At 54.6% G+C, this 27,912-nt stretch overlaps 1 protein-coding gene across 3 annotated transcripts; it reads right to left on the bottom strand.

The window, feature by feature from the left end:
- Positions 1 to 1,119: 1,119 nt before the first annotated feature.
- Positions 1,120 to 27,243, bottom strand: FLOT2 (flotillin 2). Of its 3 annotated transcripts, XM_074160438.1 has the most exons (14): positions 27,114 to 27,243; positions 26,915 to 27,033; positions 26,095 to 26,218; positions 25,703 to 26,014; positions 14,944 to 15,025; positions 10,152 to 10,242; positions 5,669 to 5,792; positions 5,123 to 5,241; positions 4,564 to 4,677; positions 4,352 to 4,471; positions 3,697 to 3,911; positions 3,306 to 3,489; positions 2,986 to 3,135; positions 1,120 to 2,802 (listed from the first exon to the last, which is right to left on the bottom strand). In XM_074160438.1, exons 1-14 carry the CDS (start codon positions 27,241 to 27,243, stop codon positions 2,764 to 2,766), a joined length of 1,923 nt encoding a protein of 640 aa, XP_074016539.1. In that variant the 3' UTR covers positions 1,120 to 2,763. The 3 variants fall into 3 exon arrangements, with proteins under 3 accessions (XP_074016539.1, XP_074016540.1, XP_074016541.1); XM_074160439.1 differs by lacking the exons at positions 25,703 to 26,014; positions 26,095 to 26,218; positions 26,915 to 27,033; positions 27,114 to 27,243 and adding an exon at positions 23,722 to 23,822; XM_074160440.1 differs by lacking the exons at positions 10,152 to 10,242; positions 25,703 to 26,014; positions 26,095 to 26,218; positions 26,915 to 27,033; positions 27,114 to 27,243 and adding exons at positions 12,068 to 12,158; positions 23,722 to 23,770.
- Between the last annotated feature and the right edge of the window lie 669 nt (positions 27,244 to 27,912).

Below are 27,912 nucleotides of genomic sequence, written 5' to 3' on the forward strand. Positions count from 1 at the left end.
CTGCTCAGCACCCACACTTACATGAGGGCAGCCCTGCCCCATGGCCCTGCACCCCAGGGGGCAGAGGGAACCCAAGTGTCCCCCAGGCCGGCTGTGGAGCTGGTGTAGGGACCCCCAGTGCCACAGCCCTCCCTCTGGCCATGCTGCTCCAGGGCAGTGTATCTGGTGGCAGATAAGGAGCCACCGGGGGGGCTGCCGAGCCGTCCCCACCCAGCCTATCTGCAGGGCCACCCTGCTGCGGGGCATATGGGACATGGCCCTTTGTCCTGTCCGTGCCCCTGCCCAGCCCTGGAGGGGCACAGAGGGTCTTCATGAGGGTACCGCCTTTGCCCCGGGGAGGGCAGTGCAGCAAAGCACCCCCCCAGGATGAGCCCCATTGCTGGCTGTCACCGCTCCCGCTCGCAGGCTGACCCTGAGAAGGACAGGTAGCCCCAGAGCCACCCTGCTGTCCCCCAGTGCAGGGAAAGGTGTGTGGGGCTGGGATGGGGATCCCAAGCTCACAGGGTGGCACTGGACACGGGTGCTGCCTGGTCCCCATGGAGACAGGGGGCTCTGGCAGCAGGGCAAGGGCACAGGGCTCCTTAGGGTCTGCAGCAGAGCCGGGGGACATGGTGGCAGCACGAGCTGCTCCCACCAGGCTGGCTGCTGGGACAGAAAGAGCCTCTGACCCACATCAGCCCTGGAGCGATAGTGGTTGGGGTACCCCCACAGTGATCAGCTCCCCAGGTTAATGAGGGTGATGCAGCTGGAGGTCACCAGCTGCCCTTGGTGTCTCCTGGCTCCGTGCTCACACGTGAGGAGCAGGACAAGGCTTCACCCCATCTAAGACTGAGCCAGGAGCTGCCCCAGGAATGGCGCAAGGAGCCCACAGGGACACAGTGACCACAGAGAGGTCACAAGCTCTCAGGAGCTTGGTAGGAGCAGTTGTGACCTGGGACCTCACTTCCATGCATCCCCCATCCCAAAGGGAACGCTTGCCCACTCCAGAGCCAGCAGCCTCTGGGCCAGCCCAAGCCACGGCTGGTCAAGCACCAGCTCTGGCACTTCCCAGGGGTTCTGCGGTGGGGGGGGTGGTGGTGGGGGGAAGATGGGTGCAGGAGGCACAGGACAAGAGCCAAGGCAGGTGGTGACAAGGCTTTATTATCGTACAGCAGTGACGGGGGGGACACACAGACATGCACACGCACATGCAGATAGGGCGCCTCGCCCGGCACACCCGCCGGCAAGTGCCAGATCTGTGCCGGCGGCCCCGTGGGGCGAGCACAAGCCAGAGGCTGATAAGGTCAGTCCTCCCCACCCCGGCGGCAGGGAGGGGGACGGGGTGCCGGCAGCCCCATGGCACCCATTTGCCCCACAGCGGGTCACTCCTGGCAAAGGGACTGGCCAGTACTGGGGTTACGGTCAGGAGGGCGGAGGGGGGGACCTGTGCCCACCCTACGGCAACGGGGAGGGTGGCACCGAGCTGTGGGTGAAGGAGCCAGTGTAGGGACCCCCAGCACCCCGCGGTGCCAGCACAGGTCACCAAAACACCACCAGGCTGAATTCACACGTGGTTTTGGCTGCTACAGCCACACTGAGCACAGGCGACAAGACAGGCGGAGAAGGGGCACGGGCCTCCATGGCCCTGTGGGGAGTATGGGACACACACACAGGGGACAACCTCTTTCACATTGTCACTCAGAGCAGCAAAGCCACTGGCCGTAAGAGGCAGGGGGGCTGAGTGAGGCAGGGGCTTCTGCACCTCCTGCTGGGGCATCCCCAACCAGCACAGCTGCTTGTCACAGCCACAGCCCCAGGAGCACTGGTCCCTGGCCAGCTGTACGGGCCACGGTGGTGGAGTACCCTGCCCTGTCCCCACTGCAGTGCCCTGCCTGGCCCCCCCCATGCCCTTTCATCCGTGGCATTAGTAGTTGTGGGGGGCAAGATGTCCCACGGCACTCGGGGACAGCAGGCTCAGGGTTCTCACCTCCCTCTCGGAGGATGGGGTGGCTTTGGTACGGCGCTACTTTTTGGCATTGCTGGTGGTGGGACCTCGCCAAGCCTGGCTCAGAGCAGGGCTGAGTTGGGCTTCCTCCATTTACGCTCCATCAGCCCCCCCAAAAGCTCTCCCATCTCCAGAGCCCAGGAAGAAAGTTGTCCGAGGGAAGGCAGCACTGGAGCCAGCACCGACTGGAGCACCCACGGGCGGTGCCTGATTGTCACCCTCCCAGGGCTGTGACTGTCACCTCCAGGGAGCCCAGCCTGGGCAGGACAGCCAGCACTGCGGGGGCCCTGTGGGTGAGACACTCAACACGGAGAAAGCCAGACAAAAAACAGCTTGTGGGCAGAGGCAGAGGTTTGGCAATGCCCAGGAGGGTGGCTACAGGAGGGCAGGGAGCCCAGGGAAGTTGGGTCCTGGCTGTTCTCTTCCCACAGCTCCACACTCCATGTCCCACCAAGCCTCTGCTCAGAGCTCTGGGCGGTCACCTGAGGACAGAGAACAGCAAGGCACCAGGACTGCAACACCAGACAAGCTGCCAGATCCAAACCCCAGCCTGATATAATATACTGTTTAGTTACAAAATAAATCCCCTCCCACCCTTTGTAATAAAAACAGTGGCTTGATTGGACATGCATCTTTCTGGCCCTACAAAATAAGGCACCAGAGCTCAAAAATGAAACTCCGATTGTCTTTGATATAAAAGGAATTCCCACGTGTTGAAGGCAGTTGACGTCTGAGTGCATAACAGGGAGTCATCTTCACCGGCTTTGGGCTGGCCAGCCTCATGCCTGGGCACCAGTGACTTTCTGGATCAGGGGAATCTGTAGGAGGGGAAGAGAGAAGCTGTTAGGATAGGATGGAAGAGGGGGAGGCAGGGAGGTGCCTGCCCTCTGCAGCTGGGCAGGGCTGGGGCAGGAGAGGCTCCTGAGGAGTCTGAAAGTTTTCAGGCAAGTCCCCGTGCTCTAAGAGCTGCAGGAATTTCCAGCTGCCGGTGCCCGGCTCACCTTTGCGAGATCCACACCAGTGATGGCGCGCACAGAGGCGGGGATCTCGGCCAGCAGACGGTTCACCTCGGATGTCGTGTTGCTGCTCTCTCCGCTGAGAATAACGATCTCGTCCACTTTGGAGAGGGGAGCAGCCACTTTGGCAGCGATCTGGGGAGGCAGGGAAGGAGGGTGGGATGAGCAGAGTCAAGGAGCTGCTCACCAGCCTCTTGGGTAAGATCCCCACTACATGGGGCCTCTCTGTGCCCCAAGGAGGCCTGGTCCAGCCTGGGAACTCCCCACCATTTGCCCACAGTGGGGGAAAGCTGCTCCCTTCTCACCTCAGGCAGCGCATCCAGCACGAGAGCCAGCTGGGCAGCATCTCCGTACTTCTGGAGCGCTTCAGCCTTCAACTTCATCCTCTCAGCCTCTGCCATCCCGATGGCCTCAATCACAAAGGCCTCCGCTTCTCCGATCTTGCGGATCTTGTCTGCCTCTGCCTGAGCAAGGAGGACTTGCTTCACCCTGGAAAGGGAAACCCAGCCCTCCAGCTGCCCAGATCCCCACAGCGTTACCCAGCACTGCCTCCCTCCCTCCGTCAGCCAAGTTCCTGCCCCACAGAGAGCCCAGGAGCTGGGTCTCAGTGCAGGATCTGCTGCACTTTGTTCCCACCTCACCCCAGCCCAGCACACAGCCGGGCTCAGGGCTGGACCGGGTCAGGGACTCACTCACTTCTCGCCCTCAGCAATCTGCTGGATACGGTAGGCTTCGGCCTCGGCTGGCCGCTTCACGGTGGCTATCAGCTCCTTCTCCATCCGGATGATCTCTTTCTCTTCAACATCGATCTGCTTCTTGCGCTGCACCACCTCAATTTCTATTTCTTCCTGGCGGATCTTCTGCTGCTCCCGGGCGCTCTGGAGCTCATAGGCCAGCTGGGCCTCTGCAGTCTGCACAGGGGAGAGATGAGAAGAGGGGTCTTGGCTGTGATCTCCTGCCCACAGGCATAATGACCCTTGGTAGGCCCTGAAAACAGACGTGGCTCCTGCTCTGGACCAAACCTCCACCCAGAGGTGATGTCCCCATCCTCAGAGCAGTTCTTGCTGTACTTCCCTGTGAGTTCTCCCCACAGCACTTGAGCCCAGCCAGCTCCAGGTTCAGCTTGGATGACCCTCCCCATCCTTTCCTCTCCTCCCAGTCCACCTAACTGTTGCAAACAGGGCAGAAGAGGAATCTGCTGCAAGGAGCTCACACTGTGACATAAAAACCTGGGTTCTCCACCTCCAGCTCTCCTAACACACACAGGGGGAGGAAGCTCGCAAGTCCCAGAGCTGCCACCACCATCATGAACCAACCAGGGAACAGCGGTGGGCTGTCAGATACTTCTCACCTTAATGTTGACCTCCTCATTGAAGGCAGCTTTCTGCAATTCAAAAGCCCGTCTGGAATCTGCTATTTTGGTATCTGCCATGAACTTGACATCCAGCATTTCTTTCTTGCACTCTGCCTCCTGCAGAGAGGAAACAGAGAGCAGAGCTCCAGGGTGTGCAGCTGGAGCAAAACAGGCTGCTCTGGGGACGCCCAGCACGTCTCCGGACTCACCCGAATGCCAGCATCTCGCTCGGCTTCTGCCACACCGATGTCTGCGTCCCTTCGGACAGCCGCAGTCTGAGTCTTTCCTAGGGAGCTCAGGTAATCCACTTTATCATAGACGTCCTGGAGAGGGGAAGATAAGTCACAACCACTTCAAACGAGCGGCTCCATCTTGCTCCCTTCCCATTGAAGCTCAGAGCAACCATTTGTGTGGTTAGACCAGGGTCAGAAAGAGCCATGTCAGCCTGATGCCAAACAGAAGCAGGTGTGACAGGGAGAGGCGGGCTCTCCTGACATCTTCCCTCTGGCTCCCTGGAGGCTTGGTTATCAGCGAGCTCTTTCCAGGAGCTGCGTCGTGTTTACAGAGGCAGAGAACTGGGTTCTCTTTGCCCAGCTGCCTGGATACAGGACATGCTGTCATGGGAACTCCCATGGGCTGGGGTAGGCTGTCAGCCTTTCCAGCCACCTTTCCAGCCACCTGCAACAGAGCCAGGGCCAGGCTCTGTTGTGCTGCTTCTACAGCGCTGCCGGGTGCCCCGCGGCGCAGCACCCTGCATCTTGGGTGTACCTTGATGGTGAAACTCAGGATCTCGATACCCATGCGACCCACGTCGGGAGCTGCCACCTCCCGCACCAGCTTGGCAAACTGATCCCTGTCCTGGTAGATCTGTTCCACTGTCAGGGTACCTGCAGAGGGACAGAAGGCAAAGTGCTCTATTTGGAACAATTAAAACACAGTGGCGTGGGCCTAAGATCAACAACATCCTCGTTGCCCCTGATCTCTTTAGGCCTGGGCGCAAGGGTGTAATCCTCTGCCCAGACCCTGCAGGGCAGACCGATGTCTCAGTCTCACAAGCACAACCACCCCATGCACCTGTAACCCCCAGGGACTCAGACATCTCTTAGTGCAGGCACTGAAAACTCACTTATCACAACATCCAGCAACACAGCAGGAGCTTCTGTCGGGGAGGAACCATCTAAGATGCCACCTCTGCAGCCAGCAGAGGAAGCACCCACTGTGGCTGCTGTGGTGGCAGCAACACTGCTGGGACTAGCCAGCAGAGAAGAGAGAAAGCTACTCAAGACGCCTTCAAGAGTGTGAGACCCTCCTCACCTAGGATGGAGCGCAGATGCCCCTCTAGTGTCTGAAGGACCACATTCTTCACATCCTGCACGTTCTTCCCCAAGAACTGCTCACAGGCCACAGCCAGGAGCTCCTTCTCAGTCATTATCTTCACCTGGAGACAGGAGACAAACCCAAAGGGACTGAAGGCACCTATCCGAAGAGGGACAGGCAGCCAACAGCAGCAGCAGAAGCAGCAGTACCACCACCAGGCTGCCAGACCCCTACGCTACCAATGCTCCAAGGGACCATGCTGAGCTGTCACCACGCTGAGCCAGGCCACCAGACCAGGCAAGAAGCCCCCGCTCACTGCTGCTGGGGTCAGCCCTGCTGGAGGCACATGCAGCAGCATCTGGGCCAGACCCCTCTCCAAACCTCCACTGCAGCTCAGCACAGAGAGGTGCTCCCTGCAGCTCCCACAGCAGTGGCCACTGGGTGATGTGGGGACAAAGCCTGGCCCTTGTAGGGCCATCAGTCCCACCTGATAAACTCTACCAAAGAGCCCTGAAGTACCAGTTCAGCCACTGATACCTAGGAGAGAGGGATTTCTATTACTACTACTGGCCAAAAGCCATTTCGTTATCTTTCTCTTCCTCCTCCTTCACTAGAATTAATTTTTCTGACATAGGAAAGGCAGAGAACAAGGAGGACTCTCAAATGCCCAAGGAGCAGCTTGGGAACAGGGGCTCCATTTGGTGTTCCCTGCAAGGAGAGATGAGAGGAGATGGCCGCAGCACACTGGTTGATCCTGCTTGTGGCTGGGAACTCCCAGCCACCCTTTGCAGTGATTCCAGTGTGCCACAGCCAGGATGTGGCTGTCCTGCTCCGCAGTGTCAGTCTAGTATCGATACCCAGAGGTGGGACATGGCCACTCCAGCACTACTTTCCCCTCCCACCATCAGGGCCAGATGTAAAAGCATCCCCAGGTCCAGACAAGCCAAGGTCTTAAGGTGGTCCTGTTGGTCAAAGGGATGCTTTTTAAAGGCAAAGTGTATTAAAAACCCCTATGGAGTATGTTAGGCAGTGGAGATGTGCGCTCATGGAGCTCTACAGGAACCAGCTATGAGGAGCTACAACCCACCAAGGTGACAGCTCCTGGTGGCCAGGTCTAGTCTGAGGGTTCAGGAAAGCCTGGACACTGGGACGTCTGTGTGTCTGGTATCACTGGCGAAGAAAGCAGGGCCATACCAGTGCCTCTGGGCACTGAGAGGGTCCCACAGCACCCTCTCATGGAGACATCTGGGCTGGGCAGCGCCTCCTGTCCCATGAGATGCCGGTGACACCCTGCGTCCTGCCCCAAGGGCTCTGGCTGGACCTGCTGCCACCTGTGATGCCAGAATGGTCCTGGCTCAGAGACCTCAGAAGCTTCAGGTGCTGCACAGGGGCCCCCCGAGGGTTCCAATGCATGCTCTTGATGGGTTCACAGCCTACAGACCTCATCCAGCCACCTACAGGACAGTTTCAGGGTCAAACTGCTGGCAAAAGCAACACAACTATTTCCTGAGAAAGCTTGTTCTGATAGTCCATGAGTCCAAAATGATCCTTAATCTCCAGAGCCAGACAGCAGCACCCGGTCCCCAGCACTGCCAGAGAGCAGGACAACTGGGACCAGCCACAATCCTCTAAGGGGACCAGATGCAGACCGCATTAGATGCTTTGAGCTCACCAGGACTCAGCTGCCACAACTCTACCTCTAGTAACATGAAGAAACACCAGCCTGGGCTGAGCCTATTTCCTACCTTTGCTTCTCAGGCTGGGTCTCCCAGTCAAAATGCCAAATTGACTCCCTGGCAAGCATGGCAATCCTCTTTCTGCCTTCTCTGGGCTTCTTACGGGGCCAGGCCACAGCAGTTTCTGGTCCCTGCACCCTGGGCCAGCAGTGTCCACTCTCTACACAAGGGGGAGTTGAGAGAGCTGCTCATGCAGTTGCACTGGGGCGCAGGGGCCTCGCACAAGGCTCATCTCCCAGCAAATGTGAGGTTTTCTTGCAAATACCAAAACCAATTAGACTCAGCAGCAACGTTTATGGCATACATCTGCCAGCAATTCCACCTCTCTAAACAATCCCCACCCTTCGGGAGCCTTGGAGAGGACAGTCAGAGCACAGAGCGGGATGTTCCTTAAGAGAGTCCCTGCAGTAATTAACAGGAGCAAGGAACGATTCAGCCTCTGTGAATAAAGCCAGCCAGCAGCCGGTAAATCCCGGACAGACTGAACAAGCCTGGCCACCAGCTAATGTGGATGTCAACCTATAAAGCAAAGGTTGCACAAAAAAACCCAAGAGTTGAGCAATTTGTGCTCAGCTTGTTTCCAGTATTTCAGACAGGGCACCGCGACACTCGGTGCATCTTCAAATGTCACTCACATCAGAGAGAGAGTTCAGCTGGAGGAAATCAGAGAGCCTCCAGAAAACAATCCCACCCCGAGGATCGATACCACCCCATCCAGCTCCAGCCAGCTGCAATCACAGCCAGGGGCCAGCAGAGACAATCCAATTAGCTTGAAGCTTAGAAAAATGGTATCGGGGAAGGATACAAAGCCCGGTGTGGCCTAAGGCAGCAGCATCCCAAGCACCCAGCAAACGCAGGAAGGAGGCAACTCATTACATCCCTCCTCAAAAAAAGAACAGCATCCTTATGCCCGTTAAGCACTTCTATTATTACGGCAAACATTTTAAAAGGTGTCTCTCCAGTAATAATTCATTTGCTTTTTTCCTTTTTTGCACAAGCCCTTAGAAGAAAAATGTTTGCCTCCAAAACTCTTCTGCAAAATTAAGGTAACCTCTGCCACACGCTTTCCCAACTGCCTCAAGCCCGCTTTTTGCATGGTAACTCCTTGCATCTCACAAGCTTAAGCCTTTAAAATTAATGGACAGTAAAAAAAAATGAACAGCGACAAGAGAGAATAACATAAATGAGATTAATCGGGAGCTGCATTTTTAAATCAAGGCACCTAGTGATTCAGCTTTCTGCTAGCGCACGCTGCAAAGCCTAGACCATTTTGTAGGGAATGGAAGGATGTCCCAAAACTAGGACAAAAAGGAATGCTGGTTTCACAGTAATACCTTTTCCAAATACAGGAGGAAAAGCCTACGAATTTATTTTGCCAACCATGCAAAGACCACCGTGGCTACGTGACACATTAACAGCTAAAAGGATATAAAGAACTGAAAAATTGAAAACAAGATGCTGGTTCACACCATTAGAGCCAGGATGAGCCCAGGATGCTGGCTCCCACGCTGGTGCTCCTGCATGTAGCCCCGTTCCCCAAGAGCAGCGGGGCGATGGATTATCCGCCGTTGAGTCACAGTTGTGCCCAGCCCTTCTGCCATGTGTGACAATCCAGAAACCGCTCCTGACGGAATTCATATCCTCAGCTACGCACAGACAGCACGCAGCTCCTCTGCAATGCCACTTCAGAACAAATCAATGAACCTGGGGAGGAATCCGCGGCTCTGGAAAGCACTGGGTGAAATCTGTCAAGCGCTTGGTCTTTAAAAGTGCTGCGGCAGCCACAGTGCTCTTCCCTGGGGGGAGCCTTTTGACGCAGGTGGGATTTTGGTCACATCACTGCATCACTCCGTAGCTCCCCTCGGCTCCACCGCTCAGCACAGGGAACGTGGCAGTCACCTCTCCTGCAACCACAGACCTGGACTTGCCTTGGACACACGGTGACCGCAGCCTCGTGTGCGCTCTGAGAATCACTACCTTGTTTTTTATGCACCCAGAATAAGCTGTCAGGAGCGATTTTCAATCAAAGCATCCAGCTGCCTATTTGAGGAGTCAAATTCAGTCGAAACCTAAAAACATTTTCTTCCCAGCATCCTCCCCAAGGCAGAACCTGGTCACAAGGACAAACTCTCTATCAGGGCAGCAGATCTCAGAGTCTAGGAAATGCAGGTGTTTAACTGTACTATCACAAGCAGCAAGAGCTGGTTTTCACATACAAAGAAGGCTTGAGAGAATCGAAATTCAATTCAAGCCAAAAATTTTACACACAAATTTTACTGCCTGGAGGGATGAAGTTCTTTCTTTAAGCTTTAACTCACTGTGAAGAACTGCAAGGTCCACATGCTAATAATAATAATAATCCAAAGCAACATAATGCTCAATACCATCTCGGGAGTGAACGGCTCAGCCTTGCGGGGTCACACACAGCTTCAGGGGCACCGCAGTACATCAGCGTTTCACAAACAGATCAAGTCACCCACATACACCTCATTTGCCACGTGGACAAATGAGACACCGGAAAAAAAGGAATGATTTTTGGGGAGAGGAGGAGAGGTCACAACCCCCTTCACAACACGGGACATGCTGAAGTGTGGTTGAACCAATAAGGACAGTGTGGTTTTGTACAAGAATTTGTTTCAAGGCAGTTGGCTTCTGTTCCTGGACAACAGTAACCTCTTAAGAGGGAAAACCAGATGTAAGTTAGAGACATGCATTCCTGAAATGATGTTTTGGAGTTACTGTACCTGTGCCACACCTGTGACAGTTAAAGCTACCCCCTCCGCCGTCTCTACGTCCTCACACCTGGGCTGTAACGTCATTATCTCTAGGGAAATCCTGCCAAAAAACGTAAAATATTTGCACGTTTCCAGGTAACACACACTCAGCTCTTCCCTTTGTATCTCCTGCCCCGGGCTACCTGCCGCACTCATCACAGGTAATGTAAGACAGGCACAGAATGCAGTCGAGGGACTGCATCTGTGACTGGAGACAGAGAAGTCACTTTGGCCAAGAAATAGACTTTCAGGTAATGCTTAAAGGCAATTTATCAGCAGAGAAAGGCTAGAAGCCAGACTGCAAACGATACTGTGACCCTTTCCCTTTAGCTGGGCTAGCGAAGTGGCCAGAGGCTAGCAGCTTTGAGACCCCAAAGGGCCCTCTGTGCCACGCTGCCCAACGCCGGGGCAGCATGTGCTCTCACTGGCTGGTGTCACTGGTTTAAAAGTACAGCATGGACCCGGGACGCTCCCGCCCACCCCACGTTGCCATCCCCACATGAGCCCTGGTGCTTGGCAAAAACCTGTGGCTGATGCTGCAAGAAGCAGTCCTGCCTTTGCCCTTGCTGGGTTAATATTAACACAGACCTGGTCTACCTTTCCCTCTCTTTTTCCTATGTCCCTTGACCCAAAGACAGCTCAAAGTGAGTCTTCATCTCTTCAGGGCCATGCTTGTATGGTATCAGGCACCCAGGAACAGATCCCGCAGCTCCTGGGCTTTCTCAGTCACCCAAGGTGGACTGGAGGTACTTTGGCCAGACCCAGCAACCTGCGGACCACGATTCGATAAAACGAGAGATGCTTGGCCGTGGCAGGTTCTGCTTCAGGAAGCAAAGCCTGGCTCTACTGTCAGCCGTAACAAGCCAGGAAGGCAGTGGGAGTCAGGACAGGGAGCCACAGGGCAGAGAGCCGTGTCAGTGAACATTAGGTCAGACATTTGAACCATGAAGGGGCTGCGCTGGGCTGCTGCGTGCGCACTGAGTCGCTCCAGGATTGGCTGGAGGTGCTCAAATGCATCTCTGCAAGTTCATGCCTGCCTTGGCCGCTGTCCTAATTAAACTGGCACGCAAGTCGGGAGCTGATAAAACAGATCCCACTGTCCAGGACGTGCACAGGCATTTTTTGCCATATGCTTTCACAGCTGTAATCAGCTAGTGCAGGATTTTAGCCTTCTGAAGACCTAATCTATACTTTGAATTTAATTTCAATACTGTGCTGCTTCTTAGCTGGCAAGTCACAGGGATGTTTGGTAATTACTGTTACACTGGTTCATAGCTGCTCACAGTGCAAATGCTAGTCCTTTGTGTTGAAACTCATCCAAGGTCTCCATGCTGTCCTTTCAAACGTGACAACATCCAGAACGGGCACTGTCTCCGTGTGGAGGAAGAAGGGCTGAGTGGAAACCCATATCCAAAACCCCAGAGCCAGGTATGGTTGTAATTTCCCCACATATGTATAGGCTTCCTTTTGAAACGGCACAAAAGTTGCCAAAATCCTGCCCAGAACCCTATCTGGCCTGGCTGTGGCTCCACACAAAAAGCAGATGCCCTTCTGCTCTCCACCAAGCACACACTGGAGACAGCGCTGTCGAGGAAAGGGTTACAGCTGAAGCAAACGTCTGTAGCATTATCAGAAGGAGCCAGTACATTGATGCTGAATTTGGAATTCGCCAAATACACATCTGTCTGCATTACCTATAAACTGTGGAGTGCACCCCAGGGTCAGCGCCAGAGAAGGGGATGGAGAGGAGGGGATTGAGATTTCAACTGTCCCATTAGAAAACCATTAACTTTTATGTTATCCTGCTGCTGCTGCTGCTGTTGCTGCTGCTCAAAACAGAGGGATAAACAGTTAGACAGGATGTTAGGAAGCCGGTGGATTATTACCTGTGCAACCCCCGTTACGTACAGTGGGACCCCCTCCGACGTCTCAATATTCTCACAGCGACAGAGGATGGTCATAACCTCCAAAGACAGTCTGAGCAGCGAGGAATAAGGGTAGGACAGCAAATATATAAAGCAGTTAACAGAGAGTAAGACACTCATTGCAAAGGACAGACGAGATTTTCAGGTTTCAGCTTTTTCCTGTTCAGTTTGCCTTTCTCCCACTGCCTGCTCCCAGGGCTCCGTAACGCTGGGCCGGAGCAGCTTCCCTCGTCACAGCAGGGAGTTTACAGCATCCAGTTGCTTTTTTTAATGAGGATAAATGGGCTGGGAGGGGCTCGTCTCCACCCTGCATCCCTCAAGTCACCGCAGATGAAACTGAACTACATATCCCACCTGGATTGCCATCCTGGAGTCAGCTGGAATTCTCTGCTGGAAATTTTCACAAACAGAAAATTCCATTTTGTAATAATTTAGATGCTTCTATGCCAACATTTAAGAGCGGCCAGAAAAATGAAAATGTCAGGTACTTGGCTACCCACCCCTGGCAAAGGCATTGATAAGAGAAGGTGCTTCCAAGTGCTGTCCTGAGAAGCTGAGTAACACCATTTGGTTCCCCCAGAGGCATGTTAAGAGGCTGCCTCTCTCACTGCTTTTATTTCTGACCCTTAAACAGGGACAGGATTTTATTATTTTTTCCCAGTCCTCAAGGTTGCAGCAGGATAAGAGCCCAGCACCCTGCCAGCTCTAACTGTTCCTTTTGTTCCCAGGTTAGTGCTACCTGGCGGGATGCCGCTGACAGCAACACAATTGCTGCTGTCTCTCTTGCTTTCAGCACTGGTAGTTCCAGAAAAGATGTCCTAATTTCAGAGGAGGAAATCTGCCTCACTCTTCAAGTTAATACAGCAGGCTCCATCTGTGGCACCTCTTATGGTATTTGGAAAGGCTCTGTTCTCAAAAGGAGAATTAAGCCCCATATACCATGGCATGAACCAAGGGTATAGATTTTAAAGTAAAATATTTGTTTGGGTGCTGGCATTCCTGTCAAGAGCCCCGTTTGCTAAAGAACGCACAGACCTCTATCATATGACAGCTCATTCCTGGCAAGCAGTTCTTGGCCCTGGGCTCAGCCTTTGCTTAACTTACTAAGTCAGCCTCCCGAATACATCTGTTATCTCCTGCACAAGGCAGGTCAAGGTCCCGCGCTGCTCTCTGGGCTTCCCACGCAACAAAAGGAGGAGCAGAAACAACTTGTTCAAATCAACAGTTTTCCCTCACAAAAATTTGGGAATGAAGCTTGTCTGGATCAAACGCAGTTGTTAAGCGTTGAGCCCACAAGCTGGGTCTTTCCTTCCCTTCCCACCTCGTCTGAGCATCACCGGAGAGCCTGGGCTAAAGCAGCAGGTGTTAGCTGAGACCTCTTCATGCAGCCGGAGCACTATGGTAGGCTCTCGTAGCAATTCCGAGTACCAGCCACCTGGGAGAGGACCTGAGAGCTGTCGTGAGTCAGTTGCCAGCAGCAGCCAGAAACCCTCGAACAAGGCAAGCTGCCTGGCTGCCAGGTGAAGAGCAGCTACGGTGGTGTGTCATCTGCAGAGCAAGGGCAGCAACATGCTCACTTTGTCTGCTGGTGGCAACATGTGAACAGGGAAAAGAGGTGGCAAGATCAGGCAGTACGGGTTAACTAGAACCTTTGGCCATCACTCAGTGCAAAAACCTAAAAGTCACATCTTTGTCCTTTTTCCCTATTATTTTTTTTACACAGATGGAAGAAACCTGCTTCAGTGAGCAAGAGGGAGGTGTTAGGACAGAGTAACATTCCCATAGGTCCTAAAGAGGAAGAGCTACGTTAGCAGGACAGCAGCACCATCACAGCACATTAGTTCAGAGAGCAGCGTGGTAAGAAGCAGCAAGCAAAATCCACGACTGAGGAAAGGGAGAGAAAGGAAATCCCATGGTTTGAAATAGGAACACAGTCTGCTCCCGAGGTGACAGCCGCCAGCACATCTTTAGAAGAAGAGACTTGAGGAGCAGGAGGGTGCACTGGCCCACTGCATGCCACAAACGTGTTTGTTACTGGATGAGGGTTTGGGCCATACTGTGCAGAATTCAGGTCCTCTTGTGAACCCATGGATGAGCCAGCCTGGTGGCCACGCTGGCCAGCACCTCTGTGAGAGCCTCGTGGCTGCAAAGCGCTGCAAAAGCAGCAGAGAGGAGAGCAGGGCTCTTGCCTTCCTCAGCACTCGCTGCACCAGCACAGGAAGAGACACACTGACCAGCCAGGCTACGGCCCTCTCAGCTTGGTGGGGTTTATGTAAATAAAAAACAACCAAAAAAAGAAAAAAAAAATATCTGATTGCCTCGGGTTTGAGGAAAGGTGTGGACAGAGAGGTCACCTGACAAGTACTTCAGCTGAAAGCATAGGATTTCTTTTCTTTTTTGTCTTTTGCACTGTGATACCCAGCTGTCCTCATGCAAACAGTCAGCATAGAACTCCCCCATCCTGCAATTTTATTTTGCCCGTCATCATTTACTGTCAGGTAGGGTTGAAATGACAGGATTGCCTCCTGCAGGGGACAATCTCAGCCCCCACCACTCAAAGGAGAGGACAGCAGAAGCTGTGCAGTTGTGAGTGACCCCACATTCCTCACGTTCAAGGTGCTACACAGGGGACATACTGGTCTTTCCAGCTACTTACAGCATCCTTCAAAGGACCAGGGGCTGCCCATAGCCACGGGCAGTGAGCTGGGTTGATGCTCATCCATGGTTTCACATGTAGTGTCCAGTCCCATGTTCCTAAAGATACTGCTGACAGCCCCACTGGGATGGCTTTGCCTAACTCATACTCCAAAACCCATAAATAACAGGGGTCTCCTTACCTTTGGGTGTCAGTAATGCACCACCAAGCCCAGGCCCAGCCTCCGTATACGTACTGCTTTACATCAGAGCCACAGCAGCCACCTGCAGCACAGCACAAAGCACAGAGATGTAGGGATTAAAGGGGAAAAAACCTGCCAGGAAAAAGTCAGGAAAAAATCTGCACCCAAACTGAGTCATGAGCAGAACAACTTCCCAAGAGGCTGCCCAACCTCTAGGTGCTGAAGAAAGGTCACATTGCAGGGAGGGGGTCATCTGTTCCCCAAGTTCCTCGGAGCAGGGGTAGCACCTCAGCTCGGCTGTGTTACAGCAACGGGTGCTACCAAGCCAAGCTCTGTAACATGACCCAGAAGAATCCAAGCATTCTTACAGTGTCTGATAAACAATGAACACAGAAAACTCTTTCCAAGATCCACAGAGGCCCTGGAACACCCTTCAGATGGCCATAACACAGCTGGCCACCGGGGAACCCAAAGCTCTCCTCACCTTCAGGGGCTTCACATGGCAATTTTCCAAAGGCAATTCTTTTTTAGAATTGTCTTATAAAATTGGAAAATACTATTAGTAGTAATTCAGTACGACGCACAGTAACACACAGAAAGCAACTGTATTTCAAACCAGGATTTTAGTTTTGTTAAGCAGTTTAAGCACTTTTAGGAGTACATACATGCTTCAGTATCATGAAGCATGCAGCTTTGTCATGGAAAGCCATGTAAGAAATCCATCTTCTTTCCCTCACCCACACTGCAAACCCCTTTAAACCCACCAAAAAGCTGGCAGGTCAGTGCTGGAGGAGGGAAGAACCCTTGAGCTCCTAAAAACATCTCCTAGTTCTGGCTTGTGCAATTACTACAGTGTCTGAGACTTTGATGGTCCCTCAGAGAGTTGGCTGCGCCCAGAGTTTGGGCAGCCTCTAGAACTCCTCCGACACATTTTAAGATTTGACCAGTGAAGCCAGAAGATGCTGCCTGGATTTTCACATCTTCAATTCAAGGAATAAGATGTTTGCTACCTTCCAAGAGAGCACCCTGCCAGTGACCAGCCCTAGGTTTCATGCCTGGCAAGGGAGGAGCTCTGCAGCTCCCCAGCTCGGACCAGGGCTGCAAGCTGCCATCTCTCAGCAGATCAAGCCATCGGTCCCTCCCTAGCCTGTTATCCATAATCACACTTATTACAGCAACGCCCGAGGGCCTCAGCAAGGCAAGCGCTGTACCAATAGAGCAACAGACAGTTTCAGCCCTGCAGGACGTATCTACGCAGGCAAGACAGAGCCAGCGCAGTGGAAGGGCAGGCACTGAGGGAAAACAGCGCGGCTGCAGCGCTGCGGGAGGGGAAAGGGAGAACTATGAAGCCAGCAGATGGAAGCCACAAAAGACAGCTCTTGAAAGAGAGACGATGTTTATTAAGTTTGTTGCAAAAGGTCAAAAAGAAGCAGCAAAGGCAGCACACATCCAGGCCGGCATGCTGGCAGGAGAGGACTCTCTCTTCCCCATCCCCACCCTCCTCCTTCTCCCCATCCACAAGTATTTAGCCACCTTCTGGTCTTAGCTAAAGGTATCACTCCAACAGCTTCCACTAAACCAGCAGTTCAGCCCCATCTAAAATTCTTCACCCTCTGATTTCAGTAGGAAGTAAACACAAATGGGAAACAGATGTACACGCTTTTTCAGGTCTCTTGTGCTCCACAGCCTAGAGGAATATTCTCCTCTCACCTCTGAGACAGCCTCTGGATAGCTTCTTCCTGGAGCTGGAAGCCTCTTTCAGCGAGGCAAGGAGTTACAGAAGCTGATGACACAATATCCTGCAGAATATTAACCGCAATGCCTTTTAACATTTCTTGGAGGACACCAGCCCAGTTAGATCAGCCTTTTAGCCAGGCCTTTGTTTTCCAAGAACAGGAAGGGAGGTGTTCTGGCAGCCGGGAAAAGCAGCTCCACATGGAAAGGTATTTTATTTCATAGGGTCTATGTGGTCTTTACAGAACCTCTGGTAATTGTTTTATAATAACGTTCTAAGAAAACTCTGCACCCTAAACCCACCGTTGTTACAAAAATGTGCCTCTCCATGTAGATGTTTCTTTTGTTCCACAGTAAATTCAAGGAAATACCTTATTTAGCAACACACCCAAAGCGAGCCACATTTGCTTCCCAGCGCCATGCAGCATTGCCGCACAGCAGAGTTCACTAAGCTAGATTATGTGTCAAAAAGTGTTCAAGGCATAAGAAAAAAAAAAAAAAAAACAACAAAAAAAAACCAAACAGGGAAAACTAACACATCAAACAGGAGCCGGATGCCAGCTGGTTGCTTTCATGCGAGCCGGACATCTGAGCGCAGCAGAGCTCCGTCCTGGTAACGCAAGTCAGATGAGCTGAACACTCATTTTCTATTGCAGCCCCACAGCCTCTTTCCCAAGTCTCAGAGAGCAAGTGAAAAAGGAACCAACAAAGTGAAACCTTTGCAAGGCTGAAGAATAAATCCTCTTGCACAATGAGATCTGGCAGGGAAATTGCCTTTCCCAGCTATAATACGCCCACTGTTCTAGCAGCCCGGGTCTCACAGCCACTTGGCCACCGCTTCCACAAACATCCACGGTGCCTCTTCCGGGGCAGTGTACAGCAGCCAGGCGCCCTACAAACAGAGGATTCATAGCCGGGAAGCTGCCATCCAGCTTGGCCTCTGCCCAAACGAAAGGGTCCCGTGTTCAAGCAAGAATTCCCAGAGCCAGTAGAAAGCGCGTTGTCTGTTTGTTTTGGGTTTCGTTTATGAAGTAAGATTAATCGCTTGGGAGTTTGTAGATAAATGGAGCTCTCAGCAGATGCAGGAAGCTGCTGCCCTGATGGATGGCATGCAGGAAAGAAGAGGAGCCCCACCATTTATAGGGACACGGGGCTCAAAACATCAAAGCTGGGACAATCTGAGGATGCAAACAAGCTCTGTGTTGTTTGCTCTCCCAAGGTAACTCGAGGCAATGAGCTTGTATTCTGGCAGGAAGCGGTGAGCGTTCAGAAATCAGGTTGTGGTAAACAGGCTGATACGATAACTCGATAACTACATTCCTTCCCAGAGACTGAACACGAGAACAGAGCAGACGCCGCTGCCTTCACCTGCACAGAGAGAGCTGCCACCTTTCACCCCTCGGGTCAGGGCAATCTGGTGCTGGAGTCTCCTCCTCAAATCGGGAATAAACAGCTTGGTCCAGCTGGACAGAAGCTGGGTTTGTTAGAGCAACGGCCCTGTGCTGGGAAATATCATGGGGTGGTAGCAAGCCAGTGCAGAAAGACAAGGAAAAAAATGATAATTGAAAACAGTTACTGACAAAAGGCGTAATGAAAAGGAGAGAAGGCAGCAATGGCAAACATAAAATCACGTAATAAAAGCAGGGTCTAGACTAAAATCGGTGTCTGGTTCTTAGGCCCTGCTGTGCATATAAATTAGGCTTTGTCCACATGCAGAAATGGCACAAGGTTAACAAAAATTAATTTAAAATGATGCAGGGTTCTGAGTTGAATCCATAAAATCCTTTGATGGTCACTACAGCAGATTATGCTGGCCAGCTAGTTTTGGATGTAATCTATATCAAAATGACTTGTTTTAAGCTATGAGTATCAATGCTACAGGGTGAGTTTAAAAACACACGTTTAGTTTAACTCATCTTGTAAACAGAAACCCAGAGAAGACAAACCACAATGAAGTTACACAACAAACCTACAGAGATACTACCCCAGAATTCCTCCTGGAAACCAAAAGGAAAGCTCCGAGGCTAATCTATGCTATTCTTTCTGCTATGCTTTGTGAAGAGAAATTTGCAAGTCTTGGAGATTTAATAAGCACCTGACAAGGGAAATCTGGAGCCCCACCACCTGCAAAAAAGCTGAAGAACCACCTCCTGAAAAGGAGACACCACAGATGAGCTGCGTAAGTTGCCTTTTGTGCAAGTGGTGAATAGCTGTATTGAGCACCAGCAATATCATGCTAGAGACTTCAGATGGAGATGCTGCACTCTGGATAGCAACCACTGAGCATCACAGGCAGCATGAAACCGACCACGGGGAAAGATTTTTGGCCAGCCAAAATGAAGAACCTAACCACAGGAGCACTCAGTTAAACCTGGCCGACGACAATCAGTGCCGCTAGAAGTTTTTCTGCATGATCTCAGCCCTGGGGAATGGTTCTGAACTCTGGCTCCAAAGGCACGCATGCAGACAAGGGCAAAACCTCCCGTGAAACCCTGAAGCTGCCTACTCCTTCCTGCACGGTCACCATGTCCTTCTGCAGGACAGGGCCGGGATCATCTCCCGTTCCATTTTCATGCAATCGGCTGTTCTCACCTAAGCGTAGCTCTCTGCAGTTCTCTTTAATTGAGCTGCATCGTATTTCTTTCAGATCATTTGGTCAATCTGTCAAGTTCGTTTTGATTCTAATCCGGCTCTTCAAAGCTCTCGAATCCATTCCCAGCTTAGTACCGTCTGCAAATTCAATGAGCACATTCTCAATTCCATTATCCAAGCCAAAACAAGGAACTGGCTTGATAAATTCTTTCAGCTGAACAGTGAGCCACTGTCAAGTTCCCTGGCAATGGTTTTCCAGGCAGTTTCACATTAATTTTATAGTATGTGAGAAACCAGTTCCTCCTCGCACTGTGGACTGTAGGCCTCTTGCAGGAAGGGCTTGCAGAGCCTCAAGAAAACGTTATTTCAGGCTTTCAAAACTTAGAGAAGTACCACAAAAACAGTACAGTCGCATTGGCTCAAAATCATGACCAGTTCCTCTCGCAGGAATAGAAAAGATGGAATAACAAGAAGGATGCAGTAACAGGATGCGAGAGCTCAGAGCAGCTCCGAAAGGGTTAACTACCCCTGACTGCTGGGGTGCGGCAGGAAATGTTTACATAAAACTGGATTTAACTGCTAGCTCTTTTTTTTTTTTTTACTTTGAAAGAGATCAAAGAGCCCCAAAGGGCAATGACTAAAGAGTAAAGTCTGAGAAACTGGGCTGGACCATATTTCTCAAGCTGACTTCTGAGAAATGGTAAGAGTATAACAAGCCTTAGTAAAGGCAAGATAAGGTGTACAGTATCTGCTCTCCTCCTCATCCCCGAGAGTGCTAACTCACCTGAGAGAGAAGTCACATTAGCTGGGCACAGCTCACACTCTGCAAATACGTGCATTTGTTTTCTTCAAGGTGTTTACAAGCAATGTATTTGTTTCAGTATTCTCCTGGGAAATACAGCTGGGTTGACCGGGCTGCAGTTCCCCTCGCTTTTTTTTCCTCCTTTCACGTCCTGAACTTCTGCAGTTCGTTCTGACCCAGAAACATGGTGGGCTGTGCCAACCTTCTTTTGTCACATATCCTCAGGTGCTCACCTCGAAGCTCCTCTGGCTGCTAGACCATTGCTGCACAGTGCCACCCTGCAGCCCTCAGCAGCCAGAAGGAAAATGCCCCAACTGTAGAGATCCAGGCAACACTATTTACTTAACTGTAAGATGAACATGGTTATTATAAATTACAGCTCCTTATTATGAGACTCTGCAGAAATACTATAGCGTTGTATTTCAAAACTTGCAGATCGATCCTTAGCCACGAAAGCGGCATTCAACCAGACTGCAACCCAAAACCAGCACCATACATCTGAGACAACCTATTTAGCTGGTGGGAACATTCGGATATCAGGATGAACAGGTACTTTGGGTATCTCCCTGAAAAATCGACCAGCTCCAGCTGCGCTTGGAGAGGATGTAGTGATGGATCGGGCGCCTGCCAAAGCCTCCTCAGAGATTGCACCAAACCTCACCGGGAGGCACCCAGCACCGCTACCCTCCAGCAAAGTTAGACCCACATTTCAGACAGACCGTCATCGCCTCTGTAGGGATTTGTAGAACATTTTTACAAAGCCCAGGCTCTGCATTTCCCAGATGCATTGGCTAACCAAGTACAATTTCTTAGAAGGAAGTTGGTGTTACTCAACAGAGGAAGGACACGGGTGCTGGCGGGAATGCTGACCCGTGCCTGGGAAGCAGCTTCCCAAATAAGGCTACGAAGCTCCTGCACACACAGACGTTCCCAAGGCTCGGCCAGCTGCTCCTTGAGCACTGAAGGAACTCAAGCTTCTCACAAGAGAGTGAAAAGAATGAACACCACTCCTCAGAAAAAACACCACATGCCAGGGGAGGCACGTGAACAATCTTCCTTCAAGAGGCACAGGCTACATTTACAATAAAGAAAACTTTCCAATCAGCTTCACCATTTGGAGGTGCTTTCCCACAAAGTGAAGTCTTTCAAATAACAAGTGTATGACAATTCAGGACTGCAGGCCAAAAGCCTGCTTTTAATATTATTTACTGTTGGTGTGTTCTTCCTTTCCCCCTCTCTCCCCAAATCCAACCTAATATCATGCAAAGAAATACTGGCCCCCAAAGTCCTCTTTGCTTTCCCCCAGAGAGACACGGCTCAAGTTCCTGGAACTACAACTGCTTGTAGTTACACGCCTCCCACTAACGCCCTGGCATTCACTCTGCACATAAGCACAAGGAGCTGCAGCGCTGCTGGGCTCTGCAGAGCTCCCACAACCTCTCAGGCTGCCCCTGAAGCTCAGGGACAGTGTTCTCAGGAGACAGCAAGTGTTTGCAGACCACATTGGGCACTGACAGAGGAAAGCCATGTTCGGTAGCAGCACCGAACCCAATTCTGACTTGCAGAGCCCGGCGTGATTTGTGCTCCCTTCCCAGAACACAGCTGTACATCAAGGAGTGTCCTCAGCTCGCTGCTCCTGGCTGTGGGAAAGCGTAACACTTGGAACGGCAAGCAAATGCCACAAATTCCTGCTGGCTCATCCTGCAAGCTGTGTTCTGTAAACTTCAGAGCTGAACAGAGGTGAAACCAAGTTTTTAAGACTGAATGGCATCCCAGCGCACCTGGAGCACAGCTTCCTGATTCCTCCTGCCGGATGTGGCATTTCACCAAGTGGTGCTGATTTTGAAGGGGGCCTGGGGGTCCCTTTGGAGCGAAGCGCAGCATCAGCTCTAGATCCAAGCTGGGAACTGCAAAGACTTGCAGCAGCTGCTCAGAGAAGACCAGGAAAGCTGCAAGAAATACTGCTGCTCCAGGCAGCTGGTGGGTGCGGTTTGTAACTCCTTAGAAGCAGCCGCAACAGCGGGCATATTTGTTTCCAAAACTGCAGCCTGCTTCTGGCATCTCCTCAGTGATTCCTGTAACAGGTCTGTTATCCAAGAGAGATGAGCTGGTTACAGACCAGTCAGAAGCAAGTGTCACAGCCTGCTGGAGGCTTTGGCTCCAAAACCACAACAACGCAGTTTGACATGCACAGCAAAGCCGTGATCGTAGCCATCCTTGACGTTCACGTTTTTTCCCAGCTGAGTTTAGGTCTGAGCATCACAGCGCTAGCCACAAAACTAGTCCAGCATTGACAGAAAGGATGCAACGTGATTGAGGGCACACGAAGAGAGAAACATCTGTATCTAACCTGCTTACTGCCTTGCACTTGCCCCCAGCCTGTCATGTAGAGTGAAGTATCCAGCCCTTACAGCAAGCTGTTACATCACCTAAGGGTAATTAAGTCCTGTCCACATGCAGCCTGCTCTATGCCAAAGTGCACTCCAGAGCTTCAGCAGAATATTGGAGCAGCTATAGGTTGAATGAGGCACAGGGGACTTCACTGCTGGTTTATTTAACACTAATCTAAGCAACCAGCTTATTTGATGATAAAATTACACAAATCTGATGGGCATCAACTGCATCCAGTGTCAGCATCACCGAGAGGCCAGGTGACACGCTAGTAACAAAGCAGTGGTAGGATAGGATGGATAAGAAGAGAAGCCCAGGGACAGGCCCATGGTGCCCTGCCCCAAGAGGCCCTCGCTGCCCCAGCAGGAAGCCCCCTCCCCAGGAAAACCAACCTGACCCCCAGGAACAGGATGGCTTCTTGATAATCCAAGCCAAAGGCTGTTGGCAGTGGCCCAGAGCCCAGCAGCCATGCTGGTGCCACTGCCTGACATCATCCCAAAGCAGCAGCATCGGGGTGTGCCACTGGCACCACGACCTGGCCCACCGCGCTCTGTGCTGCACGGACCCCACAGCAGAGCCCACTGCCTCAGAGCACCCCCTTGGCAGGGATACCCCCAGCACCCACCCCCAGCAGGGCACCCCCTGAACAACGCTGCAAGGTCCCCTCATGACAGGGATCCCCCCCCAGTGCCCCCTCAAGGAAGGGCCTCCTCCAACAACATCCTACTGCTCCTTCAGGAGTTTCACCGCCCAATTCACAGGGTACCCTTCAGCAGGCATCCCCAAACACACACCCCAGATCCCACACCCTCCCCCCAGGCAAGGCCTCCCACTCCCACCCAGCTCCCAGGGTCCCCCCTACAGCAGGGACCCTCGCCAGAGCTCTTCCATGACAGGGATAACCACCCCACCCTCCTCCGAGCATCTCCCAGGCCCCTCCCCACCACAGGATCCCCCCTCAGTGCCCCAAAGGCCCCTCGGGACATGAGCTCTCCCTCCCAGGCAGCACCAGACCCCATGACAGGGACCCCTCAAACTCCTGAGAGTCCCTGCACAACCAGGACCCCCCAGTTCCCATCGGGGCCTCCTACTAGCAGACCCCATTACAGAGACACACGACCTTAATTCCCTCAGGGTCCCCCCATGACAGGGACCTCTCAAGCCCTTCTTCCCCCATGACAGCCCCTCCTCAACCTCCCCTACCTCCCTCCCCGCCACAGCAGGGACCCCCCCCAGCCCCTGCGAGGCTCAAGCCGTACCTGACACCACCAACGCCTCGTTGGGCCCCACCGTGTGGCAGTTGCCCATGGTGCCCACACAACCGCCCGTCGCCTCCTCCTCCTCCTCCTCACCGCCCGCTCCCACAACCCCCCGCGCCGCCACGCCACGCCCCCGCGCGGTGCACGTCGCAGGCGCGGCCCGCGGGCGCCGCCATGTTGGGAGGGTCAGTGCTGAGCCGAGCCGCACCTCCGGGGGGCGGGGGCTGAGTGTCCGCTGGGCGCCGCCATGTTGGGAGGCGGTTGTGTGGGCGTGATGGCAGCAGGCTGTGAGGAGAGGGGGGGGACACAGCAGAGGGCGGTGCCGTCATTAGCGAGGCTGGACAGGGCCAGGGAGTTGGGCGGAATCGCGATGTTCAACAAGGGCAAGTGTAGGGCTCTGCACTGAGGGAGGAATAACCCCAGGCACCGGTACAGGTTAGGGGTTGGCCTGCTGGAGAGCAGCTCTGCAGAAAGGGACCTGGGAGTCCTGGTGGACAACGAGTTGCCCACAAGCCAGCAATGTGCCCTTGTGGGCAAGAAGGCCAGCGGTCTCCTGGGGTGTGTTAAAAAGAGTGTGGCCAGCAGGTCAAGAGAGGTCATCCCCCTCTCTGCTCTGCCCTGGTGAGGCCGCATCTGGAGTACCGTGTCCAGTGCTGGGCTCCCCAGTTCAAGAAAGACAGGGAACTGCTGGAGAGTGTCCAGCAGAGGCTACGAAGATGATCAAGGGACTGGAGCACCTCTCTGATGAGATCCCTTCCAAGCCCTGCCATTCTGTGATTCTGTGCGAGGTGGGGTGTGTGCACTGCAGCGTGCAATGGGTGTGCAAGGCTGCTCCGGACGTGCTCTGCCTCCTCTGGCTCCATTTCCCACCCAGCCTGGCACAGGTGCTGACGGCCGGCTCCCTCCCATTCACCACCATCACTTTTATTGCCCGACAGCAGCAGGGGATGGTGAGGGGCTCTCTCCAGCCCCCACCAGCCCCACCAGCCTCTCGCTGGCCTCCCAGAGCGCCCGGGCCAGCCGGTCGTCGCGGGCTAGTGGCCACGGCTCTTGCAGGCGGCAATTGGCGAAGTAGCGGCCGCTGAAGCACTCGAGGCCCTCCTGCGTGGCACAGTACAGGGAGGTCTGGGCACCTTCGTCCGCCTCGCAGAAGAAGAGCCAGACCAGCGGCAGGAAGAATGGCTTCAGCCAGAGCGGCGTGTGGCGGAAAAGCTCCGTGTTGACAAACCCTGGGGAGAAGGGAAGTGGCCATGTCACACCCTGGCTGCCGGTGGGGAAGAGCCCACACAGGAGCCGGTTGTTTTGCTGCAAGACATGGTAGTGACCGCCCCAGGGTGGCCTTTGCACAGGCAGCTCTGCTGTGGCCTCCCCGGGGGGCGCTGCCTGTGCCCTGTCTGGGCTTGCAGCGTGGCCAGTGGTGCGTGGGTCAGTGGTGCAGGGTGCTCCGTGCAAAACGTATGCTCTGTGCAAGGTGCACTGTGCACAGGGACACGCCGTACACAAGGACTCATCATGCAAAGGGACACATCGTGCACAGGGACACGCCGTGCAAAGGGGACACACTGTACACAGGGACACTGTGCAAAGGGATGCTCCTGCAAAGGGACACGCTGTGCACAAGGGATGTTTCGTGCGCTTTCTTCTGTGCCAAAAAGTGCATTGTGCAAAGGGACACTGTGCAAAGGTTGCTCCGTGCAAAGGGATGCTCCGTGCAGAGGGAGACGCCATGTAAAGGACACTCCGTGCCAGGGGACAGTCCATGTCCAGGAATTCTCTGTGCAAAGGCTGCACCGTGCAAAAGCCACGCCGTGCGAAGGAGGCCCCATGTGCAGGGTGGCTCCCTGCAGAGCACGCCCCGTGCAGAGGACACCCCACGCAAAGGGACACCCCACGCAAAGGGACACCCCATGCAGAGGACACCCCACGCACATGCCAAGGGTGAGCCCACCCTGTTCCACCCTCCCCAGCTCCGCGTCCCTACCTGGGTGCACGGCGTAGCACGTCACCTGGGTGCCCTCCAGGCGGGTGGCCAGCTCGCGGGCGTGCAGCACGTTGGCCAGCTTGCTGTCGCAGTAGTCCTGGAAGGCTGACAGCGGCCCAGGGGGTGGGCGGCCCAGGGTGTCGGGGTGCAGGCGGCCGGCGCAGTGGGCGCGGGAGGCGACGATGACCACGCGGCTGGGCGCGCAGCTCTGCAGCCGCTCCAGCAGCAGCTGGGTCAGCAAGAAGTGGCCCAGGTGGTTCACCTGGAAGGAGAGGCTGAAGCCATCCTCCGTCGTGCCCCCGGCGCTCACCCCTGCAAAAAGGAGGCAATGCCAGCCCAGAGTGGGTGCCCTGGGGGTGCAGGGGGAACTTGGGGGGGGTCTTGGGGCTCACCCGCATTGTTGATGAGGAGGTGCAGGTGGGGCTCCTGGCGCAGGAAGGTGCTGGCAAAGGCTCGCACCGAGCGCAGGCTGGCCAGGTCCAGCTGCATGAATCGGACCTCCGGGTTCCCTGTCTCCTGCGGGGACAGCACAGCCTGGGGCAGGGCCGGGGTGGGGGGCACCCTGCCTGGGGGTGAGGTGGCACCCTGCCTGGGGTGGGGGCTGGGTGTTGGGGGTCCTGAGGGTGCCCCATGCCTGGGCTGGGGGTGCCCATGCATCCCTCACGATGCAGGGTGCCTGTGTTTTGGGGTACCGGGGGATGTCTCATGGGGTGTCCCAGGGGTTCTCCCTGTGGTGTGCCATGTGGATCTCCTGGGGGTGCCTGGGGGTTCCCCAAGGATACTCATGGGGGTGTACTGGGGGTACTCATGTGATATCCAGGGATGTCCCATTGGGGTGTATCAGGGGTGCCCCTTGGGTGCCAGGAGGGGTGCCATGGGGGTGTACTGGGGGTGCCCATAGGGGTGTCCTGGGGCTACCCATGTGATGCCCAGCAATGTCCCATGGGGGTGTCACGGGCAATGCCCAGGGGTGTCCTGGGGGGGGATGTCTCATAAGGGTACCCTTGGGGTGTCCTGGGGGTGCCCATACGATGCCCAAGTATGTCCCATAGGAGTGTCTCAAGGGTGCCCCTGGGGTCCTCAGGGGTGTGCCATAGGGGTCTCCTGAGGGTGGCCACGGGGTTGTCCTGGGGTTGCCCGAGGATGTCCTGGGGAGTCCCCCGAGGGTGCCCAGGAATGTCCCGCGGGGGGTGCCGGTGCGGCGGCGCTCACCGTGCGGATGCGGCGGGCGGCGGCCTCCCCCCGCAGGGCGTTGCGGGCCGCCAGCACGACGCGGGCCCCCCCGCGGGCCAACTCCAGCGCCGTGGCCGCCCCGATGCCGCCGCTTCCCCCTGCGGAACGGAACGGGAGCGGTGAGCGCGGGGGCCGGGCCGTGGCGGGGCCGTTCCCGGGGGCCGTTCCCGGCGCTCACCGGTGACGATGGCGGTGCGGCCGCGGAGCTCGGGGCAGGCGCGGGGCGGGGGGGCGGCGGGGCGCAGCCCGTAGCGGAGCAGCGTGTAGAAGGCCAGCAGTAACCCCGCACCCAACAGCGCCCACCCCATCCCGCCGCCCTACCGGCACCGGTACCGGCACCCCCGGTCGTGTCCCGCCCCGGCTGCCCGCCCCCGCCTCCCCCGGGGCTGGGAGGAAGGAGCGGGGCGGGGAGCGGGGCGGGGAGCGGGGCGGGGTGGGGGGGTGGGGGCAAAGGGCCGTTCGTTTCGCAAGCGAAGCGTGGGGTTATCGGTACAGAGCGCGGCGGGTGGCGGCGGCTGGCAAAGGGCTTTGTCCGCCGACATGATGGATTGGGGGCCCCGGGTCGGGAGGAGAGGAGGAGACATGGGTCAGCGCAGTCTCCTGCCCCCAGACCGCAGCCTTTCTCCTGTGCTGCAAGCCCCGAGAAGGGTCACTGCTGCACAGAAGGATGCCCCGAGGGCGAGGGGTGCACCCTGTCACCCCTAGACCCAGACCCCACCTCTCCTGTAGATGCCCCGTCCCTGGAAACACGCAAGGTCTGGTTGGGCCTGATCGAGTTGAAGATGTCCCTGCTCATTGCAGGGAGGTTGGACTAAATGACCTTCAAAGGGCTTTTCCAACCTGCTCTACAACCTTCCAGTCCCCCATCCCTGTGTTCTGTTTCAGGCCTCTCATGACAAGACATTGAGGTGCTGGAGTGTGTCCAGAGAAGGGCAATGGAGCTGGTGAGGGGTCTGGAGCACGTCTTGTGAGGAGCA

Source organism: Numenius arquata, chromosome 18, assembly GCF_964106895.1.
Source record: "Numenius arquata chromosome 18, bNumArq3.hap1.1, whole genome shotgun sequence".
NCBI lineage: Eukaryota > Metazoa > Chordata > Aves > Charadriiformes > Scolopacidae > Numenius > Numenius arquata.

Bases quoted from the DNA above. Each gene is read 5' to 3' on its own strand.
- FLOT2 (XM_074160438.1), bottom strand. From the start codon at position 27,243: ATGGGGTGGGCGCTGTTGGGTGCGGGGTTACTGCTGGCCTTCTACACG. The intron at 3,490-3,696 runs GTGAGTGAGTCC...TTCCCTTTCCAG, and splicing joins CAGATTGCTGAGGGCGAGAA to GGTGAAGCAAGTCCTCCTTG. The intron at 3,136-3,305 runs GTGAGAAGGGAG...CTGCCTCCCCAG, and splicing joins TGCTGGATGCGCTGCCTGAG to ATCGCTGCCAAAGTGGCTGC.